The 14926-nt window shown below is 37.4% G+C and overlaps 1 protein-coding gene and 1 non-coding gene across 3 annotated transcripts; both read right to left on the bottom strand.

Moving 5' to 3' along the window:
- Positions 1 to 6730: 6730 nt before the first annotated feature.
- Positions 6731 to 14914, bottom strand: mrpl28 (mitochondrial ribosomal protein L28). Of its 2 annotated transcripts, none has more exons than XM_042415083.1 (6): positions 14852 to 14914; positions 10445 to 10753; positions 10069 to 10221; positions 9842 to 9976; positions 7515 to 7601; positions 6731 to 7232 (listed from the first exon to the last, which is right to left on the bottom strand). In XM_042415083.1, exons 2-6 carry the CDS (start codon positions 10727 to 10729, stop codon positions 7137 to 7139), a joined length of 756 nt encoding a protein of 251 aa, XP_042271017.1. In that variant the 5' UTR covers positions 10730 to 10753; positions 14852 to 14914; the 3' UTR covers positions 6731 to 7136. The 2 variants fall into 2 exon arrangements, with proteins under 2 accessions (XP_042271017.1, XP_042271016.1); XM_042415082.1 differs by lacking the exon at positions 14852 to 14914 and adding an exon at positions 11711 to 11846.
- On the bottom strand, positions 12480 to 12566 carry trnastop-uca. Its single transcript has one exon. It is a non-coding gene; the product is annotated as a tRNA-Sec (tRNA).
- Positions 14915 to 14926: the final 12 nt, after the last annotated feature.

Below are 14926 nucleotides of genomic sequence, written 5' to 3'. Positions count from 1 at the left end.
CCATGGGAGAAGTTTAGAAGGAAAAATCAATCTTTGGTGGAGCTGTTAACAACTCATAGACATCTGAAATGTGACCCTGACTAAACACTGCAAGACGTCAAAAGCCAAAAAGGTTGGAAACCACTGGTTTCATCTTTAACAATCTGTTGTATTTTAAAAGCTTGTTATACTATGCATTCTGTCAGATCTTCATCTGAAAAGTAACTATAAATGTAGTGGAGTAGAAAGTACAATATTTCGCCCTGAAATGTACCTCAAAATTGTACTTAAGTACAGTATTTGAGTTAATAGACTTAGTTAATTTCCACTGCTGCTGTCAAGTGATTAAATGTTTTGGTTCTTGTCATCATCACTGCATTTTTATCTATAATCACACCAACAAACCTGTTTTTACCGAGCAGTAAACAAACAATGGTAGCAGAGCTATCGAACAATATGATGACACACAAGTCTTTTCAGCATTTAACATTCTCCGTCGTCCATCTGTGCGCCTGGTTACTTCATGAATGGTGGTAGTGTTTCAGGATGGAGCAGGTGTTACCTTTTCTGGACGTGCCCGTCACCGTTGACTTGTACTTAAACACATATGGCTCACAGCCACCGGGAAACTCCACACCGGGCTGTTTTCCAAGGGCTTTGATCTAGTGCACACACAAGAGATAAACACATCATTTCCTGTGAAATGATACCACGATATCCTGCTGCGAGGACACGTCTGGACATGTCCACACTATAAGCTTTAACATGGGGTCATCCTCTCTGGGTTTATTTTCAGTGATTCAGCTGCAGCTGGCCTTTGTCAACGGCAACAGGAAGTATTGCACACTTCAGGATTTTCTTTCAGGTTTATCTGTATATAAAATTAGCCTTTCCTCTGAAGGACAGTGGTGTCCACATACATATCTAGGAATAGTTTGATATATTGGGAAATAAGCTTTCTTGCTCAGAGTTAGATGACAAGGTCGATACCAGTCTCATAGCTCAGTGTGGTATCAGTGTTCTCAACTCTCAGCATGAAGAAGAATGAGCACATCTCCTAAAATGCCTAACTTTTTAGTTATAGTTGTTATATAACTATACTTATTATGAGTTTATGATCATGTAATTCCAGCTCCATGGAAATCAAGTGAGTTTTCCATGAGATCAATAACTGTGGTCAAAGACAACTTGAGCCACATCTTCGTTATTTAAAGGATTATTTCCATGTGACTGTTCATGTGAAGATTCTGTGCAGAAAAAGGGCAGAAAAAGGACAGTTTGTCCGAGAACAAGTCACTTTAATACTTGACTCTGTCCAGGCTGCATCCAAGTGAATGCTGGTAAAAAAAACTGCAGCAACTCTATGACCATGAATGTGATGATATCCAGCAGGTTTATGAAATTGTACTTGAACTTTGTCGCACCAATCACTCTACTGACAGATTAATTGTTAATTATTTTCTGATAGTAATCTTATGAAGCATTAATATATTGGTCTGTGTAACGTTTTTTCTCTACATAATGAGGTGTGAACTGCAGGCTGTAGGCGTGTACCTGCTGATTGACGATAATTCGTCTGTCGGTTTGTGGAGACTCAGGGGAATACTGAGCTGACTGGATGAGCCCTCTGTGGTAAGAAATGATTAAATATAGAAATGATGAGAGAAGGTGGGTTCGTCAGGAGGTTTGTATAGTTTTTAACCTCAACTCTGTGTCTTCAGAAAGGGAAAGAATGACTTTCAGTTGCGTTGCTTACAAAAAGTTTCAATGACTCGCATTGCTTACAAAAAGTTGCAATGAATTGCCATCGAACAGGAGCTTTCACTTGAGTAACACCCACTATGTCAGGCAATCACAGCTATTTCACAAGAACTTACTGATAAATCACACATATTTTAGTAAATGTTAGGCTGGCACTGTGCAGTCCTGTAGGAGTAGCTAATATTAGTGTGTGTAATATCAATACATATCGGAAATGACTGGGAAATCAGTTGACGCATTGTTTATAGATAAAATAACTTAACAAGAATTCTGCTTTTTTTGGCTGATAAATCAAATAAATAAATTCTGACAAGTCAAAGTGCTTCATTGTGTTTATGCAAAAAACATACAAAAATCCAGTCGGTCCTGGTGGTCCAGTTAATGATGTGATCCAAAGTCACTGTTCAACTAAGGACAAAAATGCTCAAAAGTAAACATAAAAACACATATTACAAACCATATGTTGTCTCACAGTACATACAGTCATATCACCAAACCCTACAGTCCTCTGCCGTTAAATGCAGACTTGTATTACAGCAATTACTGGTTGTTTCTGCTTTTTAAACATCCTCTAAAATACAATTGATCTCTCATATACAGTTATGTTCATAATAATAGTAGTGTGTTTAAAAAGGTGAGTAAACCTCAAAATGCTTCAAATAAATTGTATTTTAATGAAAATTAGAGAAAATTGGAAAAAGTCATTGAATTTGATAATATTTTACAGAAAGTCAAGAAATATAATGTTCAAAAAAATAGCAGTGTTGACATCTTTCTTTACAAACTCAAAAATGTACTGTATAAACTAAGAAATGCTTGAAGATTCAACTTTCCTGAGAATCATAAACTAATATTTAGTTGCATAACCACGGTTTCTGATAACTGCTTCACATCTGTGGTACATGGAGTCGACCAACTTCTGGCACCGGTCAACAGGTATTGCAGCCCAGGACAATTGTACTACGTTCCACAATTCCTCTGCATTTCTTGGTTTTGCCTCATGAACAGAATTTTTTATGTCAGCCCACAAGTTTTCTATGGGATTAAGGTCCGGGGATTGTGCTGGCCACTCCATTACTTGAATTCTGTTTGTCTGGAACCATGATTTTGCTCGCTTGCTGGTGTGTTTGGGGTCGTTGTCTTGTTGAAACATCCATTTCAAGGGCATTTCCTCTTCAGCATATGGCAACATGACTTCTTCCAGTATTCTGATGTACACAAACTGATCCATGATCCCTGGTATGCGATAAATAGGACCAACACCATAGTACGAGAAACATCCCCATATCATGATGCTTGCACCACCATGCTTCACCGTCTTCACTGTGTACTGTGGCTTGAATTCAATGTTTGCAGGACGTCTGACAAACTGTCTGTGGCCCTTAGACCCAAAAAGAACAATCTTACTCTCATCAGTCCACAAAATATTACGCCATTTCTTTTTAGGCCAGTCAGTGTGTACTTTGGCAAATTGTAACCGCTTCAGCACATGTATTTTTTTTAACAATGGGACTCTGCGGGGGCTTCTTGCTGGTAGCTTGGCTTCACATAGACGTCGTCTGATTGTTACAGTACTCACAGGCAATCTTAGATCTTCTTTGATCCTCCTGGAGCTGATCATTGGCTGAGCCTTTGCCATTTTGGTTATTCTCCGATCCATTCCAATAGTTGTTTTTCTTTTTCTTCCTCGCCTTTCTGGTTTTGGCTGCCATTTTAAAGCGTTTGATATCATTTTAGCTGAACAGCCTATCATTTTCTGCACTTCATTATAGGTTTTCCCCTCTTTTATTAATTTCTTAATTAAAGAACGCTCTTCTTCTGAACAGTGTCTTGAACGACCCATATTACTCTGTTTTTCAAGCACAAATGCACAGCCAGCATATGCAGTGTCAGTTGCCTTGATCCTTAAATAAGGGCCACCTGTTAAACACCTATTTTTTTCACATAATCAATGACCTCACTAATTGAACTCGGCACTGCTTTTTTTTTTGAACACGCCCCTTTCAGTAAACGATTCAGTTTCACAGAATCAGCAGCATGCACGTCATGCCTGTTGGGTCTGTTGGTTTTCTATACCTTTACTAAACGTTCTAGAAACTTACTTTCAGTGTAGAAGTTGAAACTCTAACAGTGGGACTGCTATTATTTTGAACACAACTGTATGCAGCAGGCAAACATAACGACAGTTAACAAAGTGTCTGCAGATAAAGATTTAAAATTTAAATACTGTCTGAGGACATTTTTAAGATCAAATTAAGAAATTTAAGACATTTTTTTAGACAAATTGTGCAGGAGGCTTGAAAAGTGGCAAGTTCTTAGCAAAATTTTCTTTCTTTTTCTTTTTTACAGGTACTAGTAACTTCTAGGAAACCGGGGCAACTTTTTCTACACTTGACTGTAAACAATACTCTATGAAAAATAATCAATTTGTCCAAAGGTGGACTGAAGGGGGATTTATCAGGACTGAAAAGCATCGACTATAATAAATATTTGCACAAGACAAACAGAGATGTGGGGGGATAAATGATCTTACAGTAAAAGGAGAGAGCAGTTCAAAAAGGTCACACATGGTTATGGCTGGTAACTAATCTGATTAAATACAAAGTGGAAAAAAAATGAGGTCAAACATTTTTAAATTTTCAGCTTCATTAAGCTAAGATCAACCAGCCAGATGTTCCCCTGAGGCCAACAGAGAAAAATAACCAAATTTAGCACTTTGCTAGTTTCAAAAGTGTGGTTATGAATATTTAACCATTTGGTAATCGTGCGACGTATGAGGGTAATTCCACACTGCTTGTTTCTATATAAGGTTGAATCTTTTCTGTTTACAGGTGCCAGGTATATGTTTTTCTCCTGTTGCCTGCTTACAACACCCACGGGAGTCCCCACATGAGTAGGGACTCCCCATCTTACCATAATAGGATGCTACGACCGCAAAGCAACATAACAGCTATGAAAGTAGCACAGATTAGTGTTGAAAGCGAAACCAGGGGAGGAACGGCTCTTTGTGTGTGTTTTCATACAACTTGTCTTTTTTTCCATTGGTAATCTCAAACCCCATATAAGGACACATGAGGGGTGTTGTAATGGTTTTAAGCGTGATGTTTGTTACATCTGTCTCTTACAAATCTTGGTGTCAATATTGTAAAATAAGGTAGTTAGTGGAGATGTAACTCACTTAACCGCTGTTTGGAGATGGATTTATGGTCTCATGGTTGGGCTTCAGTTGTAACTTGATGTAAATAAAAACCAGTAGTGGAAAGTAACAAAGTATATTTACTCATTTACTGTACTTAAGTACAACTCTGAGGTACTTTTACTTTACTTGAGTATTTAATTTTATGCCAAATAGTGATTTTTCCCTCTAAACTTCTCACATGGTTTCATTTAAACAAATGTTCAAATGATCCAATATCTCACCAAAAATCAAAGATTAGAGAAAAAGTCCAAAAACTGAAAACAGATTTATGTATTAGAACTTTGTTTTTTCTTCTTTCTTCTCCCATTAATCATCTCACAACCCCTCAGATTTATCTGGTGACCCTTTGGAGGGGCCCAACACCTAGTTTGGGAACCACTGGACTAAACTAGCTAATTGTATATAAAGAAGTTCAAACTAGCTCCACCTCCAGCAGCTACAACAGTAACATGCTGCTTACACACTGATGCTTCAGTATTAATCAATCTAATGATGTCATATATAACAATATATCAGTCAGAGGGATGTAATAAGTACTTTAAATATTTAATAATAATACTTTAAGTACATTTTGCCACTAATACTTATGTACTTTTACTTAAGTAGGATATTTCATGCAGGACTTTTATTTGTAATGGAGTATTTCTACATTAGTGTATTGGTACTTTTACTTAAATAAAGGATCTAAATATCACTGATTAGAACAAGTTATTTAGAGTCATCATGTCTAATTCTCTTTAATGGCAATAGCTCCATCTGATGGGCAAATAAAGACTAACATGTTCTGGTTTCACACTCAGCTTGTATTTAGAGCAGTTGTTCTCAAGGAGACCCAATGTAATTAACAGGATCAGAAAGAAAAAAACAACTGCACAAAATTAAACATTAAATAATTTCTAGATAATCGCTCCTTTTTCTTGTGAATTGTTTAATGTTGTACCACAGATTGCTAAAAATATTCACATTAAACAAGGGGAAATTGTTCTTTTGGTTTCCCTGGTAACCAAAGATTAATTTACAACCGTCGACGTTGATCCGTTTTAAGGGGTCGAGAGGTCTGGGAACCGCCGCTTTAGAGGCTTTAAGTTATAGTTGTCATTTTGGAAAATACACTTATTTGACCGTTAGTTAGATGAAACACTTGTTTTTGTCTGTAAAATATGAAGCTAGAGCCAACGGGCAGTTAGCTTAGCGCAGCATAAAGACTGGATACAGACTCCAGGAAGTCGCTGTGCCCAGGCCAAAAAATAGTCTGGCACAGTCTCTCCCTGTAAAACCATAATTTGCCATTTGTTTTTGTACAGATTAAACAATCAAAATATTACATGTTAATTTGTGAGCTTTAAACATGCTGCTAGGCAGATTGTTTTTTCTTTGGTTAGAGTCATTCTTGCTGTTACCACCTGTTTCTAGTTTTTGTACTAAACACAAAAAACTGCAGAAAGTCACCGCACCGAACCAAAAAACTGTCCAGCACAAAACAAAACAGTAAACTGTTGTTTGTACACTTTGGTTTTTGTCAGAATTAAATGAATAAGATTTGAGGTGTGAATTAGTGAGCTTTAGAGGTGCTGGTGGGTGGATTTTTTTTATCTTTGGTCATTTGGACAGAGCCAGGCAAGCATTCCCCCCCCGTTTCAAGTCTTTATGCTAAGCTAATTAGTTGCTAGTTCTAGCTTCATATTTAACGGACAAACAGAAGACTTATATTAATCTTCAGTGAATGAGCAAAATCCATTATTAGTGGACTATATTACAAAGTTATTGGAGAACAGATTAACAGAAACAAGGTTTTAAGAAAATGGGAATCTTTTATTTATTTATTTTTAGATATCCTATACAAGGGCCTTATATCACAGCTGTCTGGGGAATATTTACACTGATGGTGACTTTGCCCTAGTTCCAAAAAAGGCATCAGAAAAGGTCTTAAATGAAAGGGGAAATGAAACAAAGCTGAAATAAATAAGCATTGTCCAAGGTGACCGCATTCATTTGTGTCACTTCCACCTTGTGTGTTGTTCCTTGATGGAAATACAAGTTGAAACTGCAGGAAGTTCTCCAGGGTGTTAAAATTTTTCAGACAGAAACTTGGTGACTCATATTCCCACCACCATCTGGAGAATCTCAACAGTTCAACCTACTTAAGTTTCCAGTCTGAAACTTCTCGGCCTTTGTCCCGCTCAAACATCTCTGGTCATCACTTATTCTCGACGAGATGAGGCTCTGAGAGTTTTTGGATGTGTAGCTCCTCCACTAGATTTTCCACGCAGGCCTTGAACAAAGGCTCAGACTCCTGCCAGACAAAGATCCAAACAAAACATAATGAGAACACACAAAACAAACAGATCTGACACTGTACACGGTATTATGATCTCTGAGAGACAATCAATAAATCAGTCTCTAAGATTTATATAAAATGTCTTTTTCATCAAAAACACAAGACATGTTCACCCTCTATGCTTCCTTTAGTAAGCATCATAAAAAAGCCTGCAACAAAGAAGCATCAGCACTGCTGCTTTGTTCTCAGCTGTTGTGAGGGGAAAGGAACTGCATGAGCTGAGCTTCAGGCAGTTACCTTGTGCTCCAACTGCCTCTGTTTCTCCACAGCTTCCTCCAGACTCAGTCCCATCCACTCTGCCTCCTCCTCTGGGACCTCAAACTGCTGCTCAGCCAGAAGGAAACAAGAAAAAGAAACACACCATTACACTGTTTTTTTTTTTTTAAGGACAGGTGTCCAAATAAACATTAAAATAGGCTTTTCTTGCCATAATCAATCCTCCTGTTCACACTGGCCATTAGAAGATCCCTTCATAATGCACTTAGGGCCAAAATCCACAAGCCTCCTTCTGTGAAAAAATGTATTTAAGTTTATTTGAAACGAATACGAAGCTTCACCTGTCCAAATTTGTCATATCAAGTAGATCTTTCATCGTTACAGTCTTTTTAGTGCCAAAGTTCCTCTTTTTGTTACTATACTTCCACCACAGCTCAACAGGGAAACACAAAGAGGGAATTTGATGCTAAAATAAATGTAAATGTGGCAGATATCCACTTGACTTCACTAACTCAGACTGCTGAATACTCATTTAAGCTTAAGATCAATTTTCAAATACATTTTTGCACAAAATGACTGTGTGGACACACTGTGGATTTTAGCCCCCATAACTTACATTGAAAGCACTTTGAAGAAGATCTTTTAATGGCCAGTGTGAACAAGAGGAATGATTACAGCGAGGAAAACCTCTTTCAGTGTTCATGTTGCACCTGACTGTTGTTTTAAGTTATTTGATACATGATATATTAGTCTTAAAGGGAAATTCTGGTTTATTTCAACCTGATGTATTTCCCATAAATGTGGCCATGGTTCCATGTGTCATGCTTACTTTGCTCTCTCCAGCTCCATTATAAAGATTTGGGGGATTCACAAAATTATTGCACAAATTGACCGAAACTGGGGCAGGCTGCTGAGCCTCCCACAGCTTTCTAAATAAACATGACCTTTACATGAATCATTTCAAAGGTTTGTTTCTGAGTCTGAACTAAAGTAGACAGAAACTAACTGCCTGTAGCAGCCATTATGGCTCACTGCATAGAGATCTATATCCGGGGCAACTTGCCGGCTAACCTAACCACCCTGTGTATTCATCTGCACATGCTGGTTTGTTTACATGTATAAAAAACACTAAGTGGAATGACAGATTATCCTACTGACTATTATGACAACGATCATGAGTCATTTCACTTAGATGGCCAACTGTATTTATTTGAGCTGGAGTACACAGAGAGAAAATAAAACAAATGGAGGAAGTGAAGGAAATGAAGAATGGAGGCAGAAAGGCAACAGGACTGTTAGAGCTCTCCTCTTCTGCTGAGTGAGGAGGAAAAGTGAGACATGTTGCTTCCATACTCAGAAAATCTAAAAATGTCCACAGATGAGAGTAATCAGCTGTGTAACTACTACAAATGGAAAAATGTGATTATACACAACAAGCTGTGTGAGAAATTACAGTATGTGAGTCTCTATTGTCCAGCTGTATAGTCCATGAAAACTGCGCATCGTCTATCATGTCATTTTATCTATGTAATTTGGAAACTTGCGGGCATGATCCATATTATTTATCTACGACACTGAGTTATCCACAGCCTCAGGCATTAACAAACCGACGTACAAGTTTCCCTGGATACAGATCTCTATGCAGTAAGCCATAATGGCTGCTACAGGCGGCTAGTTTCTGTGTTTACTTTCGTTCAGACTCGGACACATTTGAAGAGATTCATGTAAAAATCGTGTTTATTTGGAAAGCTGTAAGAGGCTCAGCAGCTTGCCCTGCAACTTGTTGTTTTGTGCGATATAATACGTCTTTTTGTGCATTTCCCCAAATCTTGATAACAGAGCTTGTGAGAGCAAAATTAGCATGACACATAAAACCACAATGGCCACATTTATGGGAAATACATCAGGTTGAAATAAACCGACATCACAAAACAAACAGATCTGACACTGTACACGGTATTATCTCTGAGAGACAATCAATAAATCTGACTTTTTTGCATCTAATTAGGAGAGTGACATGTAAGAACTCCTGAGGATCTATGCAGAAGAAAATGGAGATGTGATAGATTTTTTTAAAAACAAGCCTACTGTCCCTAAGATTTATATAAAATGTCTTTCTCATCAAAAACACAAGACATGTTCACCCTCTATGCTTCCTTTAGTAAGCATCATAAAAAGCCTGCAACAAAGAAGCACTGCTGCTTTGTTCTCAGCTGTTGTGAGGGAAAAGGAACTGCATGAGCTGAGCTTCAGGCAGTTACCTTGTGCTCCAGGTTGAAATAAACCGACATCACTTAATTACTAACACATTTGAGATCACTCAGTGAACTAAAACACAAGTGACCCACCTTGTATTTGTGGTAGACCTTCTCTCTCTTGACCGAGTCGTTGGGGTAAAGCTCAGTGTCTTTGCGTGCCAGACGAAGTAACATGGCCCTCTTCAGGTCCATCCCCAGCTTTGAGTTCAGGTCTTCCTTTGGTGTCTAATATGAGTCGGACAATTAGAGAGCTTGTTATAAATGTTGTTTTGTTCCCAAATTGTGTCTTTTTCAGCACTCGGACAGTTTTCTCTTACTTTGAGGATGTAAAAGTCAAATCCGAAGGCAGCGTCGATGAGGTCCAGAGTGCGAGCTGTGACCGTGATGGTGAACTTGTGATCGAGGATCTCACTGTACAGCTCTCTCTTGAACAATTGTGGTTTCCAGGTCTTCCTCAGACGAGTTGACAACTAAGCAAAGAGACAATTCAGAGGTGAATAAAAACAACAGACAGAGATACTGTGGCTTTATGTCTGGAGTTTAAGGTATCTACAATCTTAAAAGGCACAATATAATACTGAGCGCCTGTCATTCACACTTACAATGAAGACAAGAATAAACAGCTGCTTCCTTCAAACAAAATGTAAACAATACATATTTTAAAGAAAGCAAATCATCTTCCTGGAGACTCACTTTGTCGCCGTTGGCGTATCTGAAGCCTGATATCCATCCCTCTCCTCCCCACAGGCCGTCCTGGGACTGTGGAGGGTAGTGGATGGGGATCGGGACATCCTGTACCCGTTCCTTCTGCCCTGTCTTTGAGTTTGCTCTGTACTGAACTCCCAGAGGCCTCCAGTGGACGGCTGTGGGCTCTTTCTGCTCGAGGGACTTGAGATAATGTTTAGGGAGACGAGCGTAGATGCCCTGCTTCAGTTTCAGGGCATCCCAGATTTTGAGGGGGTATTTATGAAGAGGCATAATGGACTGTCTTTAAAGCAAAATCTGGAAGACAGACAGAATAAGGACAAGGTAAGAAATAAATATTAATACTTCAAAAAGGAAATCAGACCCCTGCAATCAGTCAGGTGCAGACAGGTTAAGACAAAATAGAAAAATTGTGAACCTATCCTTTAATAACAAACTGTTTTACTCATTTATCAAGCAGGCTTTATAGTCATTCCGTCCTCACACCAAATATGACTCCTCATCAGACTATTCTAGATCTGTAAATTCAGATTATTTTCAATTACTGATAATCTGTCAATTTCTTTTTAATATCAATCAATTCAATCAATTTTATTTAAAGTGTAGAATCACAATGCAGCATGGTCCTAAAACACTTTACAGTTAAAAAGAATACATAGGACAAAACATACAACAACCAATTTACACTAATCAAAATTAAAAATGAAACAACCACATTGAGAACATTTATGTTAAATGGAAACATCAAAATTAAATGTTTAGTCTTCAAAACGTTAGAAAATTGTGAAAAATGCCAAACACAATCATAGAGACCAAGTTGATGTTGTTGTCTTTGGACTGTGGCAACCTGTGATTGTGTGATGTGTCATTAAATCTCAAATTAAATATTTAAATAGCCGCTTGAACAAAAGATACATTTGATAGATTGACTGATAATGAAAACAATCCTTAGTTAACAGCAGCTCTTGCATATCTTACTTGATGAGGACAACTGAAGCAGGTTAAAGTTCCCTAACACTGATGTGACATATTCAATTAATTTGCAACATATTATGAGATTAGGAGGATTAATCTCTTTTAATAAAATAAATAAATAAAATTAATTTATTGAAACTAACAAACACAACTAAATTACTTTCATAACGTTACTCGTTAACAGGCCAACAACACAATTGTACATCGGTTTATTTGATGAAAACAGGACTTCTACGCACATGATAAACTGTTGTAAATACCATCAAAAGTCTGTCTTACCCGGTGACAACAAAACAGTGATCTCCACCAAACACAGAATGAGTTTTAAATCCACGTTAACTCAAAATCAGGGAGGCAAGGACACCATGCAACCTCCGATTCATACACAACACAATTTCCGCATTGACCGGCCCGCCCACACTGAAACATGATCGGATTGGCTCTTGTATGCTGTCAATCAATGTATTTTTTTCCGGGCAAACCGGATGTAGATCCACAGAAATAAGACTTCAAATTCAAAATGTATTTATGGATTATATATGTTCTGTTGTACTTTTTGTGTACTTTTTGTATTGCTTATTGTATTATTGTATTTTTTTAAAAAAAACAAACTCCTTATATTTATGTGTGTGTGTGTTTGTGTGTGTGTGTGTGTGTGTGTATACATATATACATATATATATATAAACACAACAACAAAATAAAGTAAAAGTAAAGTAAGTAAAAGTAAAGTTTAAGCAGAATAACAATGAAGGAAGAAAAAAATGTGTCACTATTCCTTTAAATCGTTTGGCTTTTTATTGTGAGGTGCAAGGACAAAGTTTGACCGGAAGTGACGTAGTTTTTAGCAATTGTGGAAAAAAAACCCTAAAACGGACAAAAATAGCAAAAATAATAATTTTTAAGTAATGTGTTGAACATTACGCTGTGGTTGGCATATCACCACAACAAACGGTATTTTACTATCTTCGGTGTCTCATGTGAGAGACTACTTTTACTTTTAATTACCGAGGTGTGCATAATAAGTAATATTTTTCTTACGTTCAGACGCCCGAAAGGTGGAATTGAACCACTCTGCCGCTAAGCAGCTACAGGTTTGAAGCCTGCACCCCGGACCACCGAGGCTCATCCGGGCATCTACACTAAGGCGTCCAGGATGTATAAATAGCTCATAGCAGCGACAGACAACTCAGTCAGGGTGTCATTAACATGATTCATATCTGGTTTGTATTTATTAAACAGAGGACGTGTGCACAAAATGGAGCAAGGTGCTAGAAGCCTTCAAGCGCCTTTTTTTGTCGAATAAACGCAGCAAAACGGACACTGTGATCGCTGATCTGTGCTGTATTATGCAAAGCAGATCCTTTGTGATTGGCTGTCAGAGCCAGACGACGTCACCACAGCTAAAACGTTCAGGATTTTAATAAAACACAAATATAAATGATTTTTAACATGCTCTTTCAGTATCAGTGTATTGTTTATTGTGCATGTTGAGATATCATTGGTTCAGTTACACTCTGTCTAATCTGGTTTACCATAACACCCTCACCTCCTCTCACTGTCTTTGTATAAGGAGACTAAGATACAAGCAAAGTTTATATAGGGGGACTTCAGGTTGAGTGGGACACTTTTTGATCATTTATTGTGTGAGTTTTGAAAGCAAGTCACTGCTACTGTTATTACTGAATGTCTCCTGAAAAATAAACAGTTTTTGTATTAGTTTGCAAATTGTCTGACTGAGCCAATGTCACGGTGAGCTTAGTGACAAATGAAATGCTCTTTTTTTAAATAAGGCAGGCAGTTTTCATCCAGCAACATTTAGATTTTTGATTATGATGATTAATGAGATTTTTGTGATTAATTTATTGTGTAAATAAAGAAATGCAACACAAAATCAAACAGATCTGCAGAGATGTAATAGGTGCAAACTAATATATGACAATAATATACAGAAAACCGCCCCCAGTCCAGCCCCACCTACACAAAACAAAAGAAAAAAACTAAAAACAAAAAAACCCAAACAAACAAACAAACAAAAAAAAAAACACCTGAAAGAAATTAAGTCAGCAAAAACATTGCCCCCACTCCCCAATATCACCCCATCATCACTGAGACTCTTGTGAAAGTTACTTAAAGTTGTCTCATGCTGCTCGAATGAAATCTTATTTCAAGGTGGGGTAAAAGTAAGAGGTTAAAGTTTGAGGAAAATATTATGAAGTATCACAGATGTACATATATGTATATGGATATAACACAGGTAATGTTGACATGTATTTATCCATGTTCAAGCAACTTTTATATAGTAAACAAAACCAGAAATGTAACAATAAAATAACATTACTACCAGTAAATCATGCAGTTTCAAGGAAGTGTCTGATTTTTTCCAGCAACTCTGTCCAGCAAATAATCTTTTGAGGTTTTAATGCTTTTAACCTTGCACAGGAGAGCTCTAGTTGGGCAATCTCTGTATGAAAAGAGCCTTTTATTGATAAAGAATGTGGAGGTTTCCTTTTAGCCCAGCAAGCAGGAGACGTCTGCTCTGTATGTATCATTGAAGAGTAATATGTCTTGTGATGCAGGGATCAGTCTCCTCAACGAGGTGGAGAGAACAGTAGAAACATTTTCTCAAAAACGTTTGACCTCCAGGAAGTGAATAAATGATCATGTGAATAAATGTGCCGATGGTGTCGTCTGTACAACAAGAACAGTAGGAGTCTGCTCTGGTTTTCATCTGGCAGAGCCTTCGGGTAGAGAGATGAGCCCTGTGGATAAGTCTATAATATATCATCTGGTGGTTTGTATAAGATATCTCGGTCCTTATGACCTTACAGTTTATTAATGAGATAGTTGAATATGTAAAAAAAATCAAATTAAGATGGTAGCTTATCATATCTACATCGTAGTAGCCTACAGGAAAATGATACACACACTGAAAGGGACAGAAAGGAGAAGAGAGGTGCGATAAAAATAAGTAAAGGAGCACAGAAAATTAGTAGAAAAGGAAGATAACTCAACATATGGAGGGAAGACAGAATGAGAGGGTCCATAGAGGAGTATGAAGAGCAGCAGTGTCTAAAATTGAGATTTTTTTGTGATTTTTAAAAAAAAATTTGTGGCCATGTTCTTTTTTAAAATTATGAATCTTTAATGTTCATGTTTAATGAGTTTAATTCATAATTCACTGTTTTAATTTATATTTCCTCCAACTACATTATAACTTCTAAACACATAAATGAACAAAATGGATGCTGTTTCAATAAAACTGACTTTTTCCTCACATGAATGATGAGTCTCATGTGTAAAATACTAAATAAAGAAGGTGTCGTCGTAGATTCTATTGTGGCTACTAAAGCATCAAATGACATTTCCCTCGGGGGCCGGAACCAAAAACAGCTAAAACAGAGTATATATTGGACTTACATTCGCCAGCTACAACTGCAAATTAATTATATTGGTGCTCCGTGTCTGCTGGATGTATTAAAAGCAACCGTTTGT

This window comes from Thunnus maccoyii, chromosome 6, assembly GCF_910596095.1.
Source record: "Thunnus maccoyii chromosome 6, fThuMac1.1, whole genome shotgun sequence".
Taxonomy (NCBI): Eukaryota; Metazoa; Chordata; class Actinopteri; order Scombriformes; family Scombridae; genus Thunnus; species Thunnus maccoyii.
This window is presented reverse-complemented; position numbering and strand designations above follow the sequence as displayed.